General features: G+C 33.0%; 1 protein-coding gene across 2 annotated transcripts; it reads right to left on the bottom strand.

Moving 5' to 3' along the window:
- Positions 1-7,298: 7,298 nt before the first annotated feature.
- LOC132744307 (ragulator complex protein LAMTOR4-like) lies at positions 7,299-14,383 on the bottom strand. Of its 2 annotated transcripts, none has more exons than XM_060732978.1 (4): positions 14,238-14,383; positions 10,611-10,693; positions 9,331-9,448; positions 7,299-8,279 (listed from the first exon to the last, which is right to left on the bottom strand). In XM_060732978.1, exons 2-4 carry the CDS (start codon positions 10,683-10,685, stop codon positions 8,182-8,184), a joined length of 291 nt encoding a protein of 96 aa, XP_060588961.1. In that variant the 5' UTR covers positions 10,686-10,693; positions 14,238-14,383; the 3' UTR covers positions 7,299-8,181. The 2 variants fall into 2 exon arrangements, with proteins under 2 accessions (XP_060588961.1, XP_060588960.1); XM_060732977.1 differs by lacking the exon at positions 14,238-14,383 and adding an exon at positions 13,570-13,603.
- Positions 14,384-21,234: the final 6,851 nt, after the last annotated feature.

Below are 21,234 nucleotides of genomic sequence, written 5' to 3'. Positions count from 1 at the left end.
TACTACTAGTATTAAATCTTTAAAAATATATATTTATGCTCAGTTTAGTTTATACAAAATTTGAGTTTGTGTTGGTAGCTACAAGCTTGTTAAAACACTAATCAGTTCCTGGACCTAACCAGTACTTTAGTAAGGCTCCCACGTTTACAATTTTTTGTAAACGTTTACACGACTGCTAAGAACCGAAACGGTGGTACCTCTATGTACTATACACACCATGTATTTGAGTCGCCAAATGATGTCTTTCTTTCTATTTTTAATACATGTACAAATAAAGAATGTGCAAGGCTCATCACGATTGAGACAGCACACATTTTTTGCATTGTAACCCCATTTTTTACCAAAAATGTATTATGTCACGAGCAATTTTGCACGGTAATGCTGTGTGGAGGGTTGTAAACACCCATTTTCCGTTTGTTTACTTTGGAATAAAGCACTAGAATTGATAAAATCCATGATTACAGGCAATGATTAAGAAATTTTGTAAGACAATATGGTCATTTCGATTAAACGGTAAACAATATCGTAAACGTTTATGAATGAAAATCGAAACGAATCCGTTTAAACGTGTAATCGTGGGGGCCTTACTTGAGTGTAAAGTTTATGCCCGGTGTTTTGGCATATACAGCCTTGTATACTTTCATGGGTACAAGCTTTCAGGTATTTGCTTCAATTCTCTTGAAAGCTCTTTCTATATAGTACAAAATTCAGGGTTTTTGATATGTTGAACTTGTACCCATTTTTCTCTTGCAAAATAAAATTTCTCTATGACAATTGATTTTGGACAGGGTATTTTGTCTGGCCAAAAACGTCAAATGGTGGTGTGATATATGGCAGTATGCAAATCAGTTCAAGTAATAAAAAAAAAAATTCAATCAAGAAAGACAATTCTTCAAGAAACTTGTCTGATAATAGTAAATAGAACCTGGACGTTTATAATTTTCTTTATTATACCCCCACAAACAAAGTTTGAAGGGCATATACTGGAGTCCACATGCCATTCAGTCCACACGCTACTCACAGATTTTATTAAAAACCAAGAGCTGTCACTGAAAGTGACTTATGAAAATCTGCTAAAATTATGCCAAAATAGAGATAATAAACACGTGACCGCCTTTGATAATATCATTCCTAAAATTTCATTTATCCCATTAGATGTGTAGGAGAAATAGTCCAAACAAATTTACTAAAACAAGATGTTACCTTTATAGCTGGGGCCGCCATTTTGTGCAGCGGGTCTGAACATGCCGGCGATTTGCACAACTAGGGATGGTACTGGACTTCTATGCACAGCAAGGGAAGTTTCATTTGAAGCCGACCTGCAGTTTGACCTGTCAAAGCCGGACAAGATTTTTCTATTTAAAGCTCTGGTCCCCATTTTGTGCAGCTAAGCAGTGTGGGCAATATGCACAACTAGGGATGATATTGATCACTCCTGTGAAGTTTCACTGAATTTTTCCTAGCAACTTTGGAGATGAAGCGCGGACAGTATGATTACTATATGCTGCCCTTCAGGGGCATAAAAAAACTTGGTAACTGTAGCTATGTATCCTATGAAAACAAATCATTTCTCCCCTTTATACAGAAATTACAGTCTTTTGAAAGTTATTTGTGCCCCCACTATAGGGGATGGGCATTTAGATTTTTAGATTTACCCTTGTCTGTCCTTCCATACTCGTGTTGTGTTGCATGTAGCTCAAAAATTAATTCACCTAGAGTCATGAAACTTTACATGAATGTTAGTCAGCATGACTGTGTAGTTGTGCACCTGGGGTTTCACTTGTGAATTTATTCTGTTTTGTCTGAGTTATTGCCCTTGACTCGGTAAACAAGAGCCGCTTGAACTGGGTGATGCTACCCGACTAGGTTTTGGACACAGAAAAGTATATCTTCTGTAGTTTCAGAGTTATGTCCCAAACAAAGTTCAAAGTGTGATAATTCCAAACTTAGGCAAGACAGAGTTACTGTTCTTTGCACTGCACTTCTACTCAATGAGATCTATCTACCGGCTTGCGCGCGACAGTCGTTTCAATATGTTGATCATTTCTGTGAAATAGTTGTAAAATCTGACTTCAAATAACTAAGTTATGGACTGGACATGATTTTGCTGCAAGGCCATGCTGTGACCTTGACCTTCAAGGTAGCGACCCAAATGTTGCGCGTGACTTTTGTCTCAATATGGTAATCATTTCTTTGAAATTGTTGTAAAATCGGACTTCAAATAACAAAGTAATGGGCCAAACATGATTTTGCTTCAAGGTCATGCTGTGACCTTGACCTTCGAGGTAGCGACCCAAATGTTGCGCGTGACTCGTCATATCAATTCTGTGAAATAGTTGTAAAATCCGACTTCAAATATATGGTTATCATTCCTATGACATAGTTGTAAAATCCGACTTCAAATAACAAAGTAATGGGCCGGACACGAATTTGGGATTGACGGACAACCTGGTGACTATATGCTCCCCCGTAATTTTTCGGGGAGCATAAAAATTTTCAATTTGTGTTGTGTGTAGCTCACTTAAGAGTCAAGAAACTGAACAGGAATGTTGGTCAGCATGTTTAGTAGCGCACCTTGGGTTTTGCTTGTGGATTTAGCCATTATTTCTAGAGTTATTGCCTTTGAATTAGTTAAAATTTGCAATTTTCAACTTGGGTCGAAGCTCAAAAAGTATAAGACCTAAAGTCATGAAACTTAACAGAAATGTTGGTTTGCATGTATAGTTGTGCACCTGGGGGTTGATTGTGGATTTATTCAGTATTTGAAGAGTAATTGCCCTCAATTTAGTAAAAGCTGTTCCATTATGTTGTGTTACTTGTTCCTCGAGTGCTTCAGTTAGAATCAACCAACTGAACAGGAATAATGATCAACATCACTGTCAAGCTGTGCACCTGAGGTTATGCTTTGGTAGTTTAGCGCGGAGGAAGGCAGTCTAGTACTGGTGTAACTCTCCAGGAATGATGGTTAGGAAACTACCCACCTATATGACTGAAATTCTGTTGGAAAAAGGCGTAAAATGAAACAAACAAACAAGCATGTGTTGTTTTTCTTCAGTTTTGTTTTAAATTGGTACAAATTTGCAATTTTCAACTTGTTCATGCATAGCTCAAGAAGTATTTGACCTGTAGGCCTGAAAGTTTACAAGAATGTTAAGCGCCTTAGGGTTTGCTTGTAGATTTATTCAGTATTTGTAAAGTTTTGCCCTTTAGTTAGTGAAAGATTTTTAGTTTTCAACTTGTGTCACTTGTGTAGCCACAAAAATATTTGACTTAGAGTCATAAGATTGACAGTGGAATGTGGGGGCACCCGTGTCCATAGGACATTTCTAGTTGCACAATCAGATGGTATAAAACAATTTTCATACAGATTTGTTAATGTTTCCCTTCCTACAATAAAGGATGAATTTCATTTAAGAAACTTCTGTTGGCATGAAACAAGTTTTAGTTAGTCCCCTTTATGCAGAAGTTATTATAATCAATGTCAAACAATATAGAAAGCCAGAACTGAAATGGCTTTTATGTACTAATGTGGAATAAATGTATTTGTTGTGAATGTTAGTTCCTTCTCTGAATCTTTTCAAATTAACAAATGTATGAAATTTAGTGGGAAATATTTCAAGAGTGAATATGCAAGTGTTTGTTTTACATCATAAATCGGTTCATTGATTGGTCTAAACTAAATAAATGTTCAGAATGACAACTTTTGCAGAATCTGTCTTTCAACTTTAAAGACCCAGACTGAACTATTATTGTTGGTATTAAATGAAAATTTCTTCAAAGATGAATGCATTAAAATGTTTCAAACATTTTGCTATTAAACATTTGTTGTTTTCCATCAGGAAGGTCAAATTACTAGAATAAATTCTAATATCAAGTACTTTCTAAACTCTTGTTGAACGGAAAATCCTTTTCTGAACAATAACTTAAGAAGAAATGGACGTAGACTTGTGAAACTTGTTAGGGACATTGCTTATGGCTAGTAGATGATCAGGTGAAGGGTCAAGGTGTTACTTGGGTACCAAAAAATGTTTTAGGTTTTGGGCCCTTTTTTTTTTAAAAAAAAAAGGGGAAAAAGCAGTTGTTTTAAACGAGTGATTGTTTCAAATTGTTCCCTTTTACAATTATGTTCCCAATTTTGTGTTAGCTTTGTTGTAGCACTGTGTAACAGGAGACAGAAAAATCATTAACAGACCAAAACACTTTTTTATTCAAGTGCCATAACTCAGTCAACTAGAACTGTGTCCAAAGGACAAGGATGCCCCCACTGACAACATATATATGGTACCGTATAAGTACTTTTTTCTGCGGGAACCTTATTTCTGCTATTTCTGTGGTTCATAACAACACGCAGATTTAAAAACTGCAGAAAATTAAGCCTTTCCTTTTGTATATATCGAAATATTTCAACTACCGGGATAGTATAAATACAATACCATGTGTAGTGATCTGCTTTTGTAGATGGGATTTATTCTTTATGTATCCGTCATGAACAAAATATTTAAAAACTAGAAATGTGTCCATAGGACACGGATGCCCCCACACACCACTGTTCTGTCAATCTTATGACTTTAGGTCAAATATTTTTTGGACTACATGTGCCACAAGTTAAAAACTAAAAATCAACAAAGGGCCATAATTCTGTTAAATTTGGTCCCAGCAAAAATTCCTTCCTTTACTACCATCTACACATTAAGGTTGTTCATCCCTGGAAGTTTAAGCAAAATCTGCCATCCCGTTTAAGAGGAGTTGCGTTCACAAAATTTCTACATAGTATATAGTGAAAAAATCAACAAAGGGCCATAATTCTGTTAAATTTGGTCCCAGCAAAAATTCCTTCCTTCACTACCATCTACACATTAAGGTTGTTCATCCCTGGAAGTTTAAGCAAAATCTGCCATCCGGTTTAAGAGGAGTTGCGTTCACAAAATTTCAACATAGTATATAGTGAAAAAATCAACAAAGGGCCATAATTCTGTTAAATTTAGTCGCAGCAAAAATTCCTTCCTTTACTACCATCTACACATTAAGGTTGTTCATCCCTGGAAGTTTAAGCAAAATCTGCCATCCGGTTTAAGAGGAGTTGCGTTCACAAGATTTCGGGACGTACAGACAGACGGACGGACAGACGTACGGACACTCGGACGGACAAGTGCAACGCTATATGCTCTGTGGGGGCATAAAAACTTATTTGCTTGTTCTTTTTGTTGAAATAAATAATTATCATGTTTGTATGATTTTCACTCACTTTCAAACTTGATGGGTCTTTTTGTGAATAGTTTTTTTTTTTTTATAAAAGACAACTATAATTATAGTTTGACAGGTGATGCAAAAATAACCCTTGTTTGTTATTTTCATTAAAACCTGCTATAAACACACCTTTTATGTATCTGTACAATATATTAAGTAGACGTGCGATTTTGCCATTGTTTATTTTCACACTTCATATTTATACAATTACAGTATTAAAATTTGCCATTGCATGTTATTTGCTTGTTTGTTTTTAATGTGCATATACCGATACATATTGATTACGACGAAACACATTATCAGTCGTGGAAGTAATGTAACATCATCATATCTTGAAATGTTGCCTTTTTTTATTGGTTAATTTTGTACAAATATCTTAGTTAAAACGCAGAAATAAAACTCATCAATGCGAAAATGATGACACCGCAGAAATAAAATACGCAGAAATTTAAAACCCCTTATTTTAACAAAAATCGCAGAATATTAAGCCCGCAGAAATAAGTACTTATACACTACCATCTACACATTAAGGTTGTTCATCCCTGGAAGTTTAAGCAAAATCTGCCATCCGGTTTAAGAGGAGTTGCGTTCACAAAATTTCGGGACATACAGACAGACAAGTGCAACGCTATATGCTCCCCACTTTGTGGGGGCATAAAAATCAATTCAACTGGAACACCCGACAACTACATGTATGTACAAGTACTTGAGGTATCGATCAATCCTGTAAAGTTTCACTCCAATTGCATTGTTGTATAAGTGAAGAAGTCTAGACAAAACTCTGACAAAAATCATTGGACTGGAAAATGCTGACGATATGCACAACTAGACTTTTGTGATGGACAGATGACAGAGAAGTGATCCCAATATCTTGCTACTACATTTTAGGAGGCAACATAAAAACTTGTCTGACCAATAACTTGTTCAAACTGTTCTTCATTTTTCCTTTGATGCCCCATTTATCTCCTATGTTACGAAGAAAAAGTTCAGGTATTATGACCGCCGTGTCATCATTTTCCTGCCTTGATATAACAATTTAAAATTAATCAACATGAAACTTGGAATTCTTCCTCATGAAAAGTTGAAGTTGTTAGACATGGGGCACAATTCTGAAAGCTTTTTTTTAGATATTCCCCTTTTTAACTTTTTTTTCTTCAAAATGTTTGTACTTAAGGTAGACCATGGGTAATGGGCACCATAAGGAACTGTAAAATTGACAACACAGGACAGTTATATGTCTTCAAGGCCACCTGTATGCAAAATTTAAATAAAATTTACCGTGTGGTTTATGAGTTATGGATATATTTCTGAACTAAGACTTTGCCATTAGAAGGGCTTTTTTCAGAAGTGAGGAAACTGTAAATAATCTGTAATATCATCATTATAAAAAATGTTTTTCTATTGGTCATTGTTAAGAAACAAATAATAACATTCAGGTAACACATTACACAAGCAAAATGTTAGTTCTAAACAAAATGTTCTTAATATGTATAAAAATGTTACCCTACCCCATCCACTTTTAACACTAATTTTACCATTTCCCTATCTCTATGCCTTATTCAAAATATCCCTAAAATTTATCGAAATGAGGGTCTGTTTTCAAAGTTTGCCTAAATTTTCTCAAAGGTATATTAGTTGATCATGCGAAATATAAAATACTTTTACCGTGTAGTTTTTATTTAATCGAACTTTGAAAATATCTGGTATCATATTTGCTATAAATTTTGGCATTATTTAGCAAAAAAAAATACCTAAAATAACTATATAATTGAAATCAATCTTTTTTTCTTCTATAAGGGATCACAAAGATACATAAATAATGTTTAAAAGAACTGATGGCGGTGCTCTTATTATAACAATGTATATCTTTTGACAGCACATACTTTAGGCGTTTATGTGGTTCTATGAAACATGAAACTCTGACGTCTCCACATGTTTAATGTTAAATTAGTTTTTAGCAGCATAATTCTAGGATGATATATGTATAAGGCATGGACTTCAAATCAATAAACAAGAACAAGGAGAAATGGCAGACAAATATAAATATCCTGTTAGTGCATTATCATCCTTTATTTAATTTCGAAATAAATCAAAAGCACAACTCCAAAACTAAGAGATGGTCTTGAAAAATTACATATTAATAGATGACATCTTGTAGAAGTGCAATGACCATGAATTGTAATTTTTATCTAAAGCACATCTATACTCACTTCAACAATCGGTGTTTATTACCAAAAATACTTATTTAGAAATGAATTACTGACTGCTCTCCAACGAATACTTTTTTCCAACAAGCAAACACAATCAGTGTGGGATAGTCATGTCAACATGCCTCCAGTTTCACTTGTATCTGTGAGATGTACTGTATGCTTTTAAAACTGTGTTGAACCTGCTTAATTTTTCCACCTCACAAAAACGTTCTGTGTTGAACTAAAACAAACTGAACCAAAGCTAGACGATATATATCTTGATATTAAACTTGTTTAAAACTCAAAATACATGTAGCTGCAAAAAGATTGTGACCTTTATCTAGTTGAGTTTTCCTAAATTTCATTGTCAAGTTTCCATTTTTGGAGTTTTCTACAAATGTCATTGAAATTTCAATCTTCATTGATTCTCACATTTTCATTTACTAATGTGTCACTGTTCTTAACCAGCAACTAGGTTTAACAATATCCAATGTCCTTCCTGTCCATTATTTTCAAACATGACAAAATATGACAAATTGTGTAATATGATGCACCAATCATTACAATGATGAGATAGTGTATATATTTATTTATCAATATTGTAAAAAGAGAAAAACAGATTAAGCATATAATGTTAAACATACATGAACATTGGTACTGAAACTATAAACATTTCTGCTCACTGAAATATATTGTCTGCTATATGTTCAATATAAAACTGTTTCTTTGACATCCATGTATATCACTATGCTGACACTGGATCTGCTGGCACATATTTCCTTTTACAAACATAAATCTTATGTCCTGACACTGTAATTACATACATGAAACTGTCCAAAACAACTGCAATGACAAAAAACAATACATCATATTACTACTGTAAAATTTTCTTGAAAATACATTGAAATTTTTTTTTACAAAAATTTTGATGGAATCACTTTTCAACATCTAAAATCAAAACACTCATTTCCAGGATGACAATAAACTGAAACATTAAGCTTTTGTTCTTCCTTCAAAACCAGAGTATATTTTTCAGTAAAGCAACAACAGCATATTTTGTCTTCTCACTTCATTGAAGGATTATTTTGAAAAATTGATACATGCCCTAACCTTCATGAAATTAAACATGTACATGTAGTAAAGATTACACTTGGAAAACAAACTAAACATAGGCAGATGACATACATGTAAAGTCAACTAAAAGCTCACTCTGAGCCTGGTCAGGTGAACGAAAAAAAAACAGTAAAAAGACCATAGATTGAACTTCAAAATCATTTACAAGTCAAGATAAAATTGAATTTTATATTCTTGAAGACAATTATGAATATTCGTTCATAAATAACAAAATTAAAGCCAATTATAGCAAAAATCAGGCAAAAATCAACAATTTGACCTTCAAAGTCAAGCTCAATGTTAAGTCAAGGTCACAATCAATTCAGTCTACCTGAAGGGTTGACCAAGGATTGTTTTTGTCCAAGTAAGGCAGTCCATTAAAAAAATTCAAAGTTAAAGCTTAAAAAAATATGATATCAAATTCAAGCAAAATTCAAACATGTGACCTTACAGGTCAAGGCCATTTATGAGCCAAGGTAAAGTTCAGTCTGGTAAACTTGAGGTCTACAAGTATGAAGACAATTTTTTATGAAATAAAAAAATAATAATGGCCAATGTTAAAATTTCAGATGGCAATGACTGCAACAATAGCTCAAATTTTTCCTTAGAAAAAGTTAAGCAAATAACAGGTTGGTTCAGTGTTGGATACAATAATTAAGGTAAAAAATTACTCACATTAAGAAGTGTACATTATTCAGTTGCAAATCTGGACTTTTTCACTATCACAAATACTATTGAACAGAAGATAAAAATAAAACTTAACAGTTAATTATACAGTTACCTGTTATTTTTCTGAATTTGTCTTTGTTACTTGTGGAAAGTGGAATTCTTGATGCATTATGAACTATATTCAGGAATTTATTAGCCAGATCTTCATTGTTTTCTAAATCACCACCAGACTGTAAGTAATGTTTGAAAGATGAAATAATGAACTTGTGTACAAGACGAGGTTCATTTAGAAAATAATACCTACACACCATATTGTTATGGAGATCCATATTGTTATGGAGATTTTTAATAGCTTTAAAGTAACACTAACTTTAACAAAGTCATATGTTTTCACCTAAAGTAGTCATAACTTACAAAGCAAGAGGGCCATGATGACCCTAAATCACTCACCTGAGTCAGATTACTTGTTAATTTGGGTTTTTTAAGAGAAGATATTTTTTGGTTTTTACAATATGCATATAAAGAAACTCAATGCCCCCTGGGCGGGGCCAATTTTGAACCCATGTCTTTTATTTGAAAAAACTTGGTAGACACTCACTTGAAGATGTTTCATGCTTAATATCTAAGCTCTGGCTAGTTGGGTTTTTTTAAAAGAAGATTTTTTAGTTTTTACTATATACAAATAAGAAAATCAATGACCCCGGGCGGGGCCAATTTTGACCCCAGGGCTTTTATTTGAACAAACTTGGTAGACACTCCCTAGAAGGTGTTTCATGCTTAATATCTAAGATCCAGCTCTTTGGGCTTTTTAAAAGAAGCCTTTTTTTTAGTTTTTGTTGTAAACATATAAGGAAAATCAATGACCCCAGGGCCTGGCCAATTTTGACCCCAGGGCTTTTATTTGAACAAACATGGAAGATATTTCATGCTTAATATCTAAGCTCTAGCTATTTGGGGTTTTTTAAAGAAATTTTTTTAACTTTTTTCTATATACATTAAAAGAAAATCAATGACCGGTGCCAATTTTGACCCCAGAGCTATTATTTGAACAAACTTGGTAGACACTCACTAGAAGATGTTTTATACCAAATATCTAAGCTCTAGTTCTTTGCAGATATTTTAAGTTTTTTTCTTTCGGTTGCCATGGAAACCAGAGTTTTGCATGCAATTAAATTCTTTGAACAACTTTTAAAGGTGACCACCAATATTGACCAAAGGAACATTCCTGTGAAGTTTGAATGAAATTGGCTTAGCAGTTTATGAGGAGATGTCGTTAAAAGTAAAAGTTTATGGAAGGACGACAGACGAATAGTGATCACAAATGCTCACCATGTCACTTTGTGGCAGGTGAGCTAATAAAAAAGGGAAAAAAGATTAACGAAAGAGACATACATTAGCTACTGCCCCATCTTCTGTTAGCACTAAATACCCCAAAGAATCAGGAATTCTGTCTAGAGGTACTGTCATTTTCTTGTCTGAAACATAAATAATAACAATCCTACTGGACTAGAACATTTGTAGATAAAACAGGAAAAAGTAGCAACAAGGGTTAGGTTAATGATTGAAGGAAAGTTTGGATGAGACACAATGAGTGAAATACATTTTTCAAAATAAGTAAGTCTTTGGAAATTGCTGTTGTATTCCAAAGCAACAGAGTCATAAAATAGTATTGAGCTTATTAGTTCCAGCATCGTGAACATGCTGGATAACTTGGTATACAGTACACACAATGTTATAGGGAGAGTAATACATTTCTTAGCCCCAGCTTAAAAACTGTTTAGTTTTATAATTCTTCAAATAGAAAAAAAGGCAATAGTTAAACAATACACCTGTAGATTATTATATAATTAAAGATTCACTATAATGATTGTACAATGCCCTCATCAGTTTACATTCATGGCAACTTTGATTAAATACTAACAACTCAGCTCAATATCTAGAAAATGTGTATGTTAAATTAAAAAAAAAGTCATCACTAAATAGTTCACAACAACAGCTGCATTACTGGTACTGCAGTGATTTTACAAGTACTGGTACTGATACTGAATCACTTACAACATGTTGCTACTACTGGTACTGCTACTGCATTACCAGGCAATACTTTAGTTATGATAAAAATGTCATCAGTTTTTCTCAAAAAGTGAAGCTGTAAGTCCCATGTTTTATTTTATTTTTGTGAAAAAGTAAGTTTTCAAATCTTACTCATAACTATAAACAAGAGGGCCATGATGGCCCTGGATCGCTCCCCTGACCCATCAACCGCATCCAAACAATGTCTTAGACAAGGATCCTGGCCAAGTTTGATGACAACTGAGTCAAAATTGTGACCTCTAGTGTGTTAAAAAGGTTTTCCATATTTGGGCAATGTGACCTAATTTTTGACTGGAGACGACTCATATTCAAACTTGACCTAGAAATCATCAAAACAACCTTTCTGACAAATATCCAGGATATTTGGATCAAAACTGCAGCCACTAGAGTGTTATAAAGATTTTTCTATTTTTAGCTCCTGTAACCTAGTTTTTGACTGGAGAAGACCAATCTTCGAAATTGACCTAGAAATCATCAAAAAACTTTCCTGACAAATTTCTAGAATATTTGGATCAAAACTGCAGCCACTAGAGTGCTAACAAGCTTTTTCTTTTTTTAGCTCCTGTGACCTAGTTTTAGACCAGATATGACCCATCTTCGAAATTGATCTAGAAATCATCAAAACAACCTTCCTGACAAATTTCCAGAATATTTGAATCAAAACTGTAGCCACTACAGAGTTATAAAGATTTTTCTATTTTTAGCTCCTGTGACCTAGTTTTTGACCGGAGATAACCGATCTTGGAACTCGACCTAGAAATTATCAAAACAACCTTCCTGACAAATTTCCAGAATATTTGGATCAAAACTGCAGCCAGTAGTGTTAACAAGCTTTTTTCTATTTTTAGCTTGTGTGACCTAGTTTTTGACCGGAAATAACCCTTATTCGAACTTGATCTAGAAATTATCAAAACAACTTTCCTGACAAATTTCCAGAATATTTGGATCAAAACTGCAGCTACTAGAGTGTTAACAAACTTTTTCTATTTTTAGCTCCTGTGACCTAGTTTTTGACCGGAGATGACCCATCTTCAAACTTGACCTTGAAATCATCAAAACAACCTTCCTGACAAATTTTTAGAATATTTGGATCAAAACTGCAGCCACTACAGTGTTATAAAAAAATTTCTATTTTTAGCTCCTGTGACCTAGTTTTTGACCCGAGATGACCCATCTTCAATCTTGACCTAGAAATCATTAAATTAACCTTCCTGACAAATTTCCAGAATATTTGGATCAAAACTGCAGCCACTAGAGTGTTAACAAGCTTTTTCTATTTTTAGCTCCTGTGACCTAGTTTTTGACTCGAGATAACCCATCTTCAAACTCGATCTGTATTTCATTGAGACAAACATTCTGACAAAGTTTGACAATGATCCAAATAAAAACTGTGACTGCTAGACTGTTAACAACCCAATTGTTGACGACGCATGACGACGGACGCTGGACATAGCCCCATCACTATACCTCACCTTGACTACTTCGTGGTCAGGCGAGCTAAAAACTAAGTTATAAGAAACACTTAAGAAATTGCATTACATAAAAATCTAGCTTAGAAAAATTATAATGCATATATGAATTATGTATTTATTTTTGTTGTAGTTTGTGTGTGTAACTGTTAAAAAGCATCAGTTACCAAAAGTGATTCATCATTCAGGGATTAATCAAATCAGTGATCACAATTAAGTGAAATTTTAGTAGTATTTGATACAAATTTGTAACAAATTAACTACTATAAATAATCATTATTCCTCTATACAGCTTAAATGTTATGAATGGTATATATAAAAATATTAGTACAGTTAAGGTAATTCTGTCAAGTTTATTAACATCAGCCAAAAAGGAAAATATGTTTACATATGAGATTTTTTCAATCCATCCCCACTAGTTTACGCTACCTATCTTATAATTGCATGCCTAAATGCAGTCAATGAATTTAAGATTTTAAATTTACTAGCCTGAATTCCAGTTTTGAATTTATTCTACTATATATAAATATAGTATAATATTTAACTTAATTTTCTTAAAATTTTCACTGGCTCAAACTAATTTTCACTGGCCATGGGCCACAGGGCCAGTGCTAAATTCGATGACTGTAAATGTTAATAATAATCTGTTCAATATGAAAATGCTTAAATATATGACATGTTTAGGATAACATTGATAACAAATATAAAAAATGAAATAGAAATTTGAAATTAAAAACAGTCGGCTTTGTCTCGAGTCATGGTCCGCCCTTAGTCAAAATATATTGACATACCAAAACTTGATTCGGACATATTTTCGTTCTGGGGCAGATTCTCGCTTTACTATGTAGAGGCGAGATATTGCCAAGACACGAAAATAGCACAATATCTCGTCGCGCAGTACAATTAGTTTTACTAGGTCTGCCCTGTCCCAAAAGAAGGTCTGCCCTGGTATGGTCTGCCCTGTCCAACGACCTGTAATAGTCTCATATTGTCAAAGACTTACTACCGATGCACCCTAGTTATATTTGATAGATATTAATAAGATATGAAAAGCCATTATCACCCATTTGTAATCTATTTACAGTAGCCCTGTTGTTCTGATTTATATTTAAAGATACACAGATACACAAAAACTTTCTTGTTTAATATGTCAAATGTTAAAATATGTCAATTTTGACCAATTTTAACCCTAGTCACATGGAAATATGTCATTATCGTGAAATGAGTGAGGACGGGAAATTAGTGATGTTGAGGCAATACAATCAACGGCAATACAATGTTTTGTCTGGAAATAATTTGCCTTACAGCTACAGTACTGTACATATATTTTTATAATTGGTTCCCAACAGATAAATTTGCTATGACCCAGGTTTAAAAACAACTATTACAAATTATCATTTTACAGTTTAGGACTTTGAATCACATACATGACAAGAATCATTAAGATGTTTAGGCCTACCTTTTTAAAATATTTTTCTCAAATGAAAATATCTGTCAACTGGATTGTAATCATCATGAAGTAAAACTTTTACGAGGACCTAATACGGTGGGGGGGGGGAATCCCGGGATCCGGGACGCCCGGGATCCGGGATCGTATTAGATATATAGGGAAAACTAATAAACTATATTTTTGTTGGTTATTGTCGTATGAAAGGCGATTAAACGTTAACTTTTTATTATTATTGTATTTAATGACCGGTAAATTAATTTTACTTAAGATATAAATATTTATCCTGTCACTTGTCTCAATTTCGGTCCGATAACAAGGTGCCGTATATTTTTACTGATCTACTGCACTTGATCACGTGGTATGCATGTTTGCAGACTACTTTTCAAGAAAAAATATAAAAACTGTCGTTAAAACGTCTGTGTGTAGAATAACGAATTTTGAAACGTTGATAAAACTTTGTTTGTTTATTTTATTTTACTCTATAATTTTTTCAAGCGAAATAAAAATTATTTAAAGTGAAATAAATGTAAAACTTAACTGTTTGCGACATTTTAGAATAGCGTACTTGATTTGATTGTTTCGCACGTGCTGTTTGGCGCTACATTGTGACGTCACGTAAACAATACTTTAAACGTCTGTACAGCGTTAACGACTGAATAAAATATATTGGTGTTCGAATTCATTTTCTTAGTTAGACCATTTTCTTTCATTCTAGATAGTTTTCACAACAAAATTCGACAAAAAATTATTTTTATTTATCACATTTTTCAAACAAAATGGCGCCCTCAATGAGAAAATACACGGGGAGATAATAAGAACGGCGAATGCATTAGTGTAGAAAAAATAGGGCCTTCTTTGTTTACATAGAAACATTTCCGATAGTGTGATTAAAGGTTGTTTGCCTAATAAAATTCTTTAAAAAAAAACGGTGACAGGATAAATAGAATAATAGATTGGTGCCGTGGATGGAGAAAGTTTATCTGGCTTTGCTCCGGAATTTATTGGGTTCGCCTTCGGCTCACCCAATAAATTCCTCCGCCTCGCCAGATAAACTTTCTCAATCCACGGCACCAACCTATTATTCTCTATATAAACTGGACGAGCAGGAAATCCTAGAAAGGGGATTCTTAGTACAGCTAAGGACTGGCAGATGGAGGTTGACCTGAAAAAGAAACTGAAATTCCCGGAAGAGATAACTGTGACCAAACTAAGACCAGATATTGTTTTACGGTCTTCAGCCAGCAAACAAGTTGGTCTACTTGAACTCACAGTGCCATGGGAAGAAAGAATCGAAGAGAGTTATCAGAGGAAACTGGAAAAATACCAGCCTCTTGTGAATACCTGTAAGGAAAGAGGTTGGAGGTCTTGGTGTTTTCCAGTGGAAGTTGGATGTAGGGGCTTCCCAGCGCGATCACTATGACGAGCATTTGGTTTCCTTGGTGTGACAGGACAAGCGCGCAGCAAAGCCATATCGAACATAGCACATGAAGCAGAGTCAACCTCATTGTGGATCTGGCGCAAGAAAGAAGAGAAATGGATGGAGGGTCGAAAGACCAATAGTTAGGCAGTACCCGCTTTAAGGCAGATGAAGCAGGGATAGCTGAAGCCTACCATCTCCTGGCTAGAGCTTGATATCACTCTAGTCGGCGCACCATAGGAGGGCGTAGTGGGAAGCGCCGAAACGCCCAATGAATATGACACCCACCTGAGGAAGGAGATGGTAGCAGCAGTCGATGCTGTATCTTACAACATATTTAATATACTTAAATGCGGAAATCACAATACTTATATTTGCCTAATTGGAGAGTAAAAGTTTTTGTTAATTTAATTTTTGGCTTAATTTTGTGTTCATGTATTTAAATATTATTTTTTGAAAATATCATAAAATATACTTAACATAATCACGGATTTATATTTCAAATCCGTGACATAATTGATAACCAAAAAAACCTCTTGACATGTATGACAGGTGGAAAATTCCCGGGACCTCTGTACTGTTTAATAGATCCCGGCTTTTCTGAAAGAAAGATGGTAATGGTCATTTTCCCGGGATATATATATCTTACTCGATCCCGGCTTTCTTAATGCTTTCTTGAATGTCTTAGATGAATATACTTTTTAAGTATGAACAAATTACTTGTCAATGAAATTATGAAATGAAAAAGAACGGCAGTGGACCTCATTTTCCTTATAAATTTGCCCAACATATCGTCCCATGGTGATGTATTGAAGGTGTCTATTGGCACTTCCGACTATGACCAATAGACCGAATGATAATTTACTCTTTATCTGTACGTCTAATACGATCCCAGATTTTCTGAAAACTATATACTTGAACTGGTCAATTCCCGCGATCCCTATATGTTTTAATACGACCCGGCTTTTCTGAAAAACTATATTCTTGAACTGGTCAATTCCCGTGATCTTACGATCCCGGCTTTTCTGAAAACCATATTTTTGAACTGGTCAATTCCCGGGATCCCTATATGTTTTAATACGATCCCGGCTTTTCTGAAAAACTATATTCTTGAACTGGTCAATTCCCGTGATCTTACGATCCCGGCTTTTCTGAAAACCATATTTTTGAACTGGTCAATTCCCGGGATTCTTATATGTTTTAATACGACCCCGGCTTTATGACAGACCTGCTTATAATAATGAAATTATAAGTGATTATGTAAATATATACTCTTAAATTGCTCTTATAATACATAAAATACATTTATAATATGATACATTGTTTTTAAAAAAAACCTTAAATAATCCAATTTTGTTTTATTATACTCTTGGTCATACTTATAACAAAATTTTCTGTCTCATGCACGTAAAAGAAATCTGCTACTATCTAATCATCACATCAAATGCATCCTAAGGCATTGGTCATTAACGTATTATTTTTATTTCGACATGACTGTTTTGGTTTCTTAAAAAATATGAGTGGCAATGACTTATAACAACTGTAATTTTGTGCCGTTGGTAATATCCATCAACCATTTCTTGTCTTTTTCGTTTTCGGACAAGACTGGTTTTCTTTATGGATAAACTTGAAAACTTTAAATAACAATATACATATGCTTGTAATATTGTTATAGTCACTGTATTATTTTGTATAATATCTCTTGTTGTTAACCTAATTTATTAGTGTTAAGAAATTATTGTACATGATGTAATTTTGTATATATTGTATGTATTGTATGTTCTGCTCTTCATAATTGGAGGAAATAAAAGAATCTATCTACCTATATGTTTTAATTAATTCGATCTCCGCTTTTCTGGCTGCGATTTTTATAATCTTTTCGTAGAACATTGAAAATAGTAATTCAAGTTACATAACTTGATGAACATTTAGATCTGCAAGATAATTTAATCATATGGTAAATGGGAAATAAAATTATGATGCTGCAATAAAAAAATGCAACACCTTTATTCGATATATATTGCATTAAAGATTTATTACGCTAAAAATTTATACTTGAAAATACTAATAATTTCCCTTTTTAAATGTAAAATTAACATATTTTAGTACACACATGTAACATATACTATCTTTACACACGATATCAGCAAACACAGTACGACCGTACGAATGCACTAGCTGTCATAAATAATGTAATTTTAAAAGGGACCAAAATAACTTGACCAATTATAGGGAATGCAGTTTCCCAAACAAAGTATGTGCTCTCATTTCAATAAATTTATGCAAAAGGGGACTTTTTGGGGATGCATTTAAAATCGTTAGGTCAAACAAAACAAATAATAAACTTTTTTTTGTATATAAATATCAATAAAAAAATATGTGAAAATATGGCCTAAAATATGTTGTTTTTATTTTTATAAAAGTTGTTCATGAAAATCCTCTCTAATAGTACAACGCGCAGTAATATTTTGATTATTCATCTAAAAGTAGTCCCAAAAGTAATTATGAATATCGACTCCACCCACTTTAGTTAGTCACAATTTCTCTTATTTAAACATGTATAAATTTAATGATTTGCACAATTGATAGTTAAATTTAAACATTTATTTATTAAATGTATTTGACGTTTTATAAAGCTACATGTCTTCAGATGAGCCAAATAATTTCAAGAAAATCAAACTTAAGAAAAAAATGTTATGATTTTAAGAAAAATAAAAAAGATCAAGATAGAAGTAATAATGTCCATGTTATCTGCGATTTATGACCGATTTTGCAGTATTTTTCGTCATATTTTCCGCGTTTATACGCAATAAGGGCTATTGTTGCATATGTAAAATATACATGGGTTGTAAGTGCTAATTTGAAAATTATTTTCTTTGTTCACTCTAGAATATTTACTTTTTAATACATTAAGTTTTTATGGAAATTAACATGAATTTAGAGGCGTACGTGCTGCTTTAACAGTCATTAAAAAAAAAATAGCATTATAATTTTATTTTGAATTTCATTCGCCATATTTTAACAATGTTGCCTCATTTATATATATATTTAAAATGTTAAGGTGGTAATAAAACGATATAGCCGTATTACAAACACTGTAGGCTAGGGTCGTGAAGCTAGAAAAACGCAGATGTGTTTGCGGAATTTACTGAAATTTTCAGCATGATCGTATCAAAGTAGACGCAAATATGAGACCTTTACACATACACACTTATTAGTGCTGAAAATAGGGTATAATTAATGACAGCAAAGTGGTTTATGTCATCCAAAAGCAAGTTTCATATACTAGATCTCTAGCTTCCGGAATGGATATTCATTGGCTCAGTAAACCCATTGAAAATTATGAATATTGATTTTGCGTAAAATCTTTCCTTTATTGGAGAGGAAAACCTTGATATTTGCTTAATTATTCATAAAAAGGCAAAATAATGCTTCAAATATGGGTTCTTGTTATGATAATCTCATTTATGTTTTAAAAAGATATTTTAATTACATATTTTGCTATTCTGCTATTGAATTCTGTTATAATTGCATAATTCTTAGAAGCAAGTTAGCATAACTTAACTGTATAGAATCAGTAAAAAAGAACGAGGATATGGCTTCTTGGACATCTATATGTAAAAGCACAGATACTGCAACTATTTCAGCGACTATAAAGTTCTTTATAGGTTGTATACTTTGAAATAGTAATCTGAGGTTTTTTGAAATGATGGAACTGAAAATATTTTTCCAGATAAATGTACCACTTGATGTAGGTTTATACCACTAATCTTTGTGCAAAATTTCAGATCATTCGCGCACTTTGTTTTTTCAGAATAATTATTCAAATTGTAAAAATATGACCAAATATTAACGCTTTTCACACAAATCGAGCCAAGAAAAGCACAAAATACGATTTTCAATTTCATTAAGTATATTTCTTGACTATCTTGGCATATATTTCAGTTTAAAGTGCCCCAGCTCATTTTTGTACGAAAATTCAAATGTTATGTTCTTTGGCGTTTAAACCTCAGTGGAGTCGCTTTAAGCAAACGACAGTGGACAGTAAATTAAGCTGTTAGGAGTAAGCAATGTGCCGTAGGCAACAGAAGACAGGAAGCTAGACACAGTCGATCGTTTGCGATGTCAGCAAAATATTCGTAATGTGTTAAAGTCTTGTATTATAAGATTTTCACAGTAAGTAGTACACAATGGCTTAATTCTGCCAGGGCTCTCATATTCTTCGAATGGTCGAGCTAAAAAGAGTACAGACTTTTCCAAAATAAGTGCAAAACATATTAGATTAAAATGAACAACATACAAACCAGTCATAGCTTCAATAATGTTGAAAATATGAATAAGAAAAAACATGGACCTACACTGTCTCAATCTTACACCGGTTTACAATAACACAAAGGACATTCAGCAGTTTACCCCATTGCGCTTATGATAACACATGGTATCATTTTTTCAAGGACACAAATTAAACTAAATCCTATCTTATTCTTTTTTTAACTACTACAAGTTTTTCTTTAATTACCATGATTAATATGAGTGTCTGAGTCAGATGAATGAATGAAAATATATTACCTTCACATTTCAAGACTTTTTTTTTTCTTGTACAAAAAGATTTTAAATTTTGAATAGATTTATAAGTATTTTTTTTTTTTTGCTATTGTTAGAAGGCCATACTGATAATAAGTATACAATATTCTCTTACTGTGTAAACTTTGTATGTTATCTTCTCTAAATAATGAATTTATTATTATAGTGTAAATAGCAGGGGCCTTTAATACTGATAAATATTGTGTGTGCATTGACGGTATATGGTAATCAGTATGCAATTGACACTGATTAATAAAATCAATCAATACATATTTTTAAAATAAAAGTAAATAAACAAATTTGTATACATGTATTTTGGTTTGGTTCCATTTCAAAATTGCATAACCAAAGTCCACAAGTGCAATAAAGCCATTTAATAAGATTTTACACACACTTCCTAGTGTTATAACACTTTGACATGATGTCATTTGCATAACACTATCAAAACACTCATAAATGTTTGCATAACACTATGGACACATCAAAAAGGACTCATTTTAACTGTAAATCATGTATAGGTTAGTGTTTAATAATATGCATTAACAAAAATAATTGGTCAAGCCTGCCGCAGGCAGACAACCAATTATTTTTGTTAATGCATATTATTAAACATTAACCTATTTAATGATCAACATTATTTTTTTCACAAAAACAAGGCATTTCTCTAAATCACTGATAGCTCCGCCCTTTCGCTCTACAAGATGTCTACACCTTGTCAAGTTTCTAACATTTCACATTTAGGATAGCTAAATAAATGGCCCTTTAACATATAATTAGGCATATTTTTACTGAAATGTCACAGAATTTATACCTTTATCTACAGTAATTACATGTAGGTAAAAACAATGGAGTTAATGAAATGTGTACATCCTTTTAAAATAAATGGAAAATGTGAGAAAAATACATAAGAGATTATTAATTATTTGTAAAACAGTTTACAGGTGGAGGGGGTCAGTTTACAATGAGTTTTCCAGCCAAAAATGTAATCATTGTATTCTTAATATC

This window comes from Ruditapes philippinarum, unplaced genomic scaffold, assembly GCF_026571515.1.
Source record: "Ruditapes philippinarum isolate M1 unplaced genomic scaffold, ASM2657151v2 ctg1632_1_1_1_1, whole genome shotgun sequence".
NCBI lineage: Eukaryota > Metazoa > Mollusca > Bivalvia > Venerida > Veneridae > Ruditapes > Ruditapes philippinarum.
This window is presented reverse-complemented; position numbering and strand designations above follow the sequence as displayed.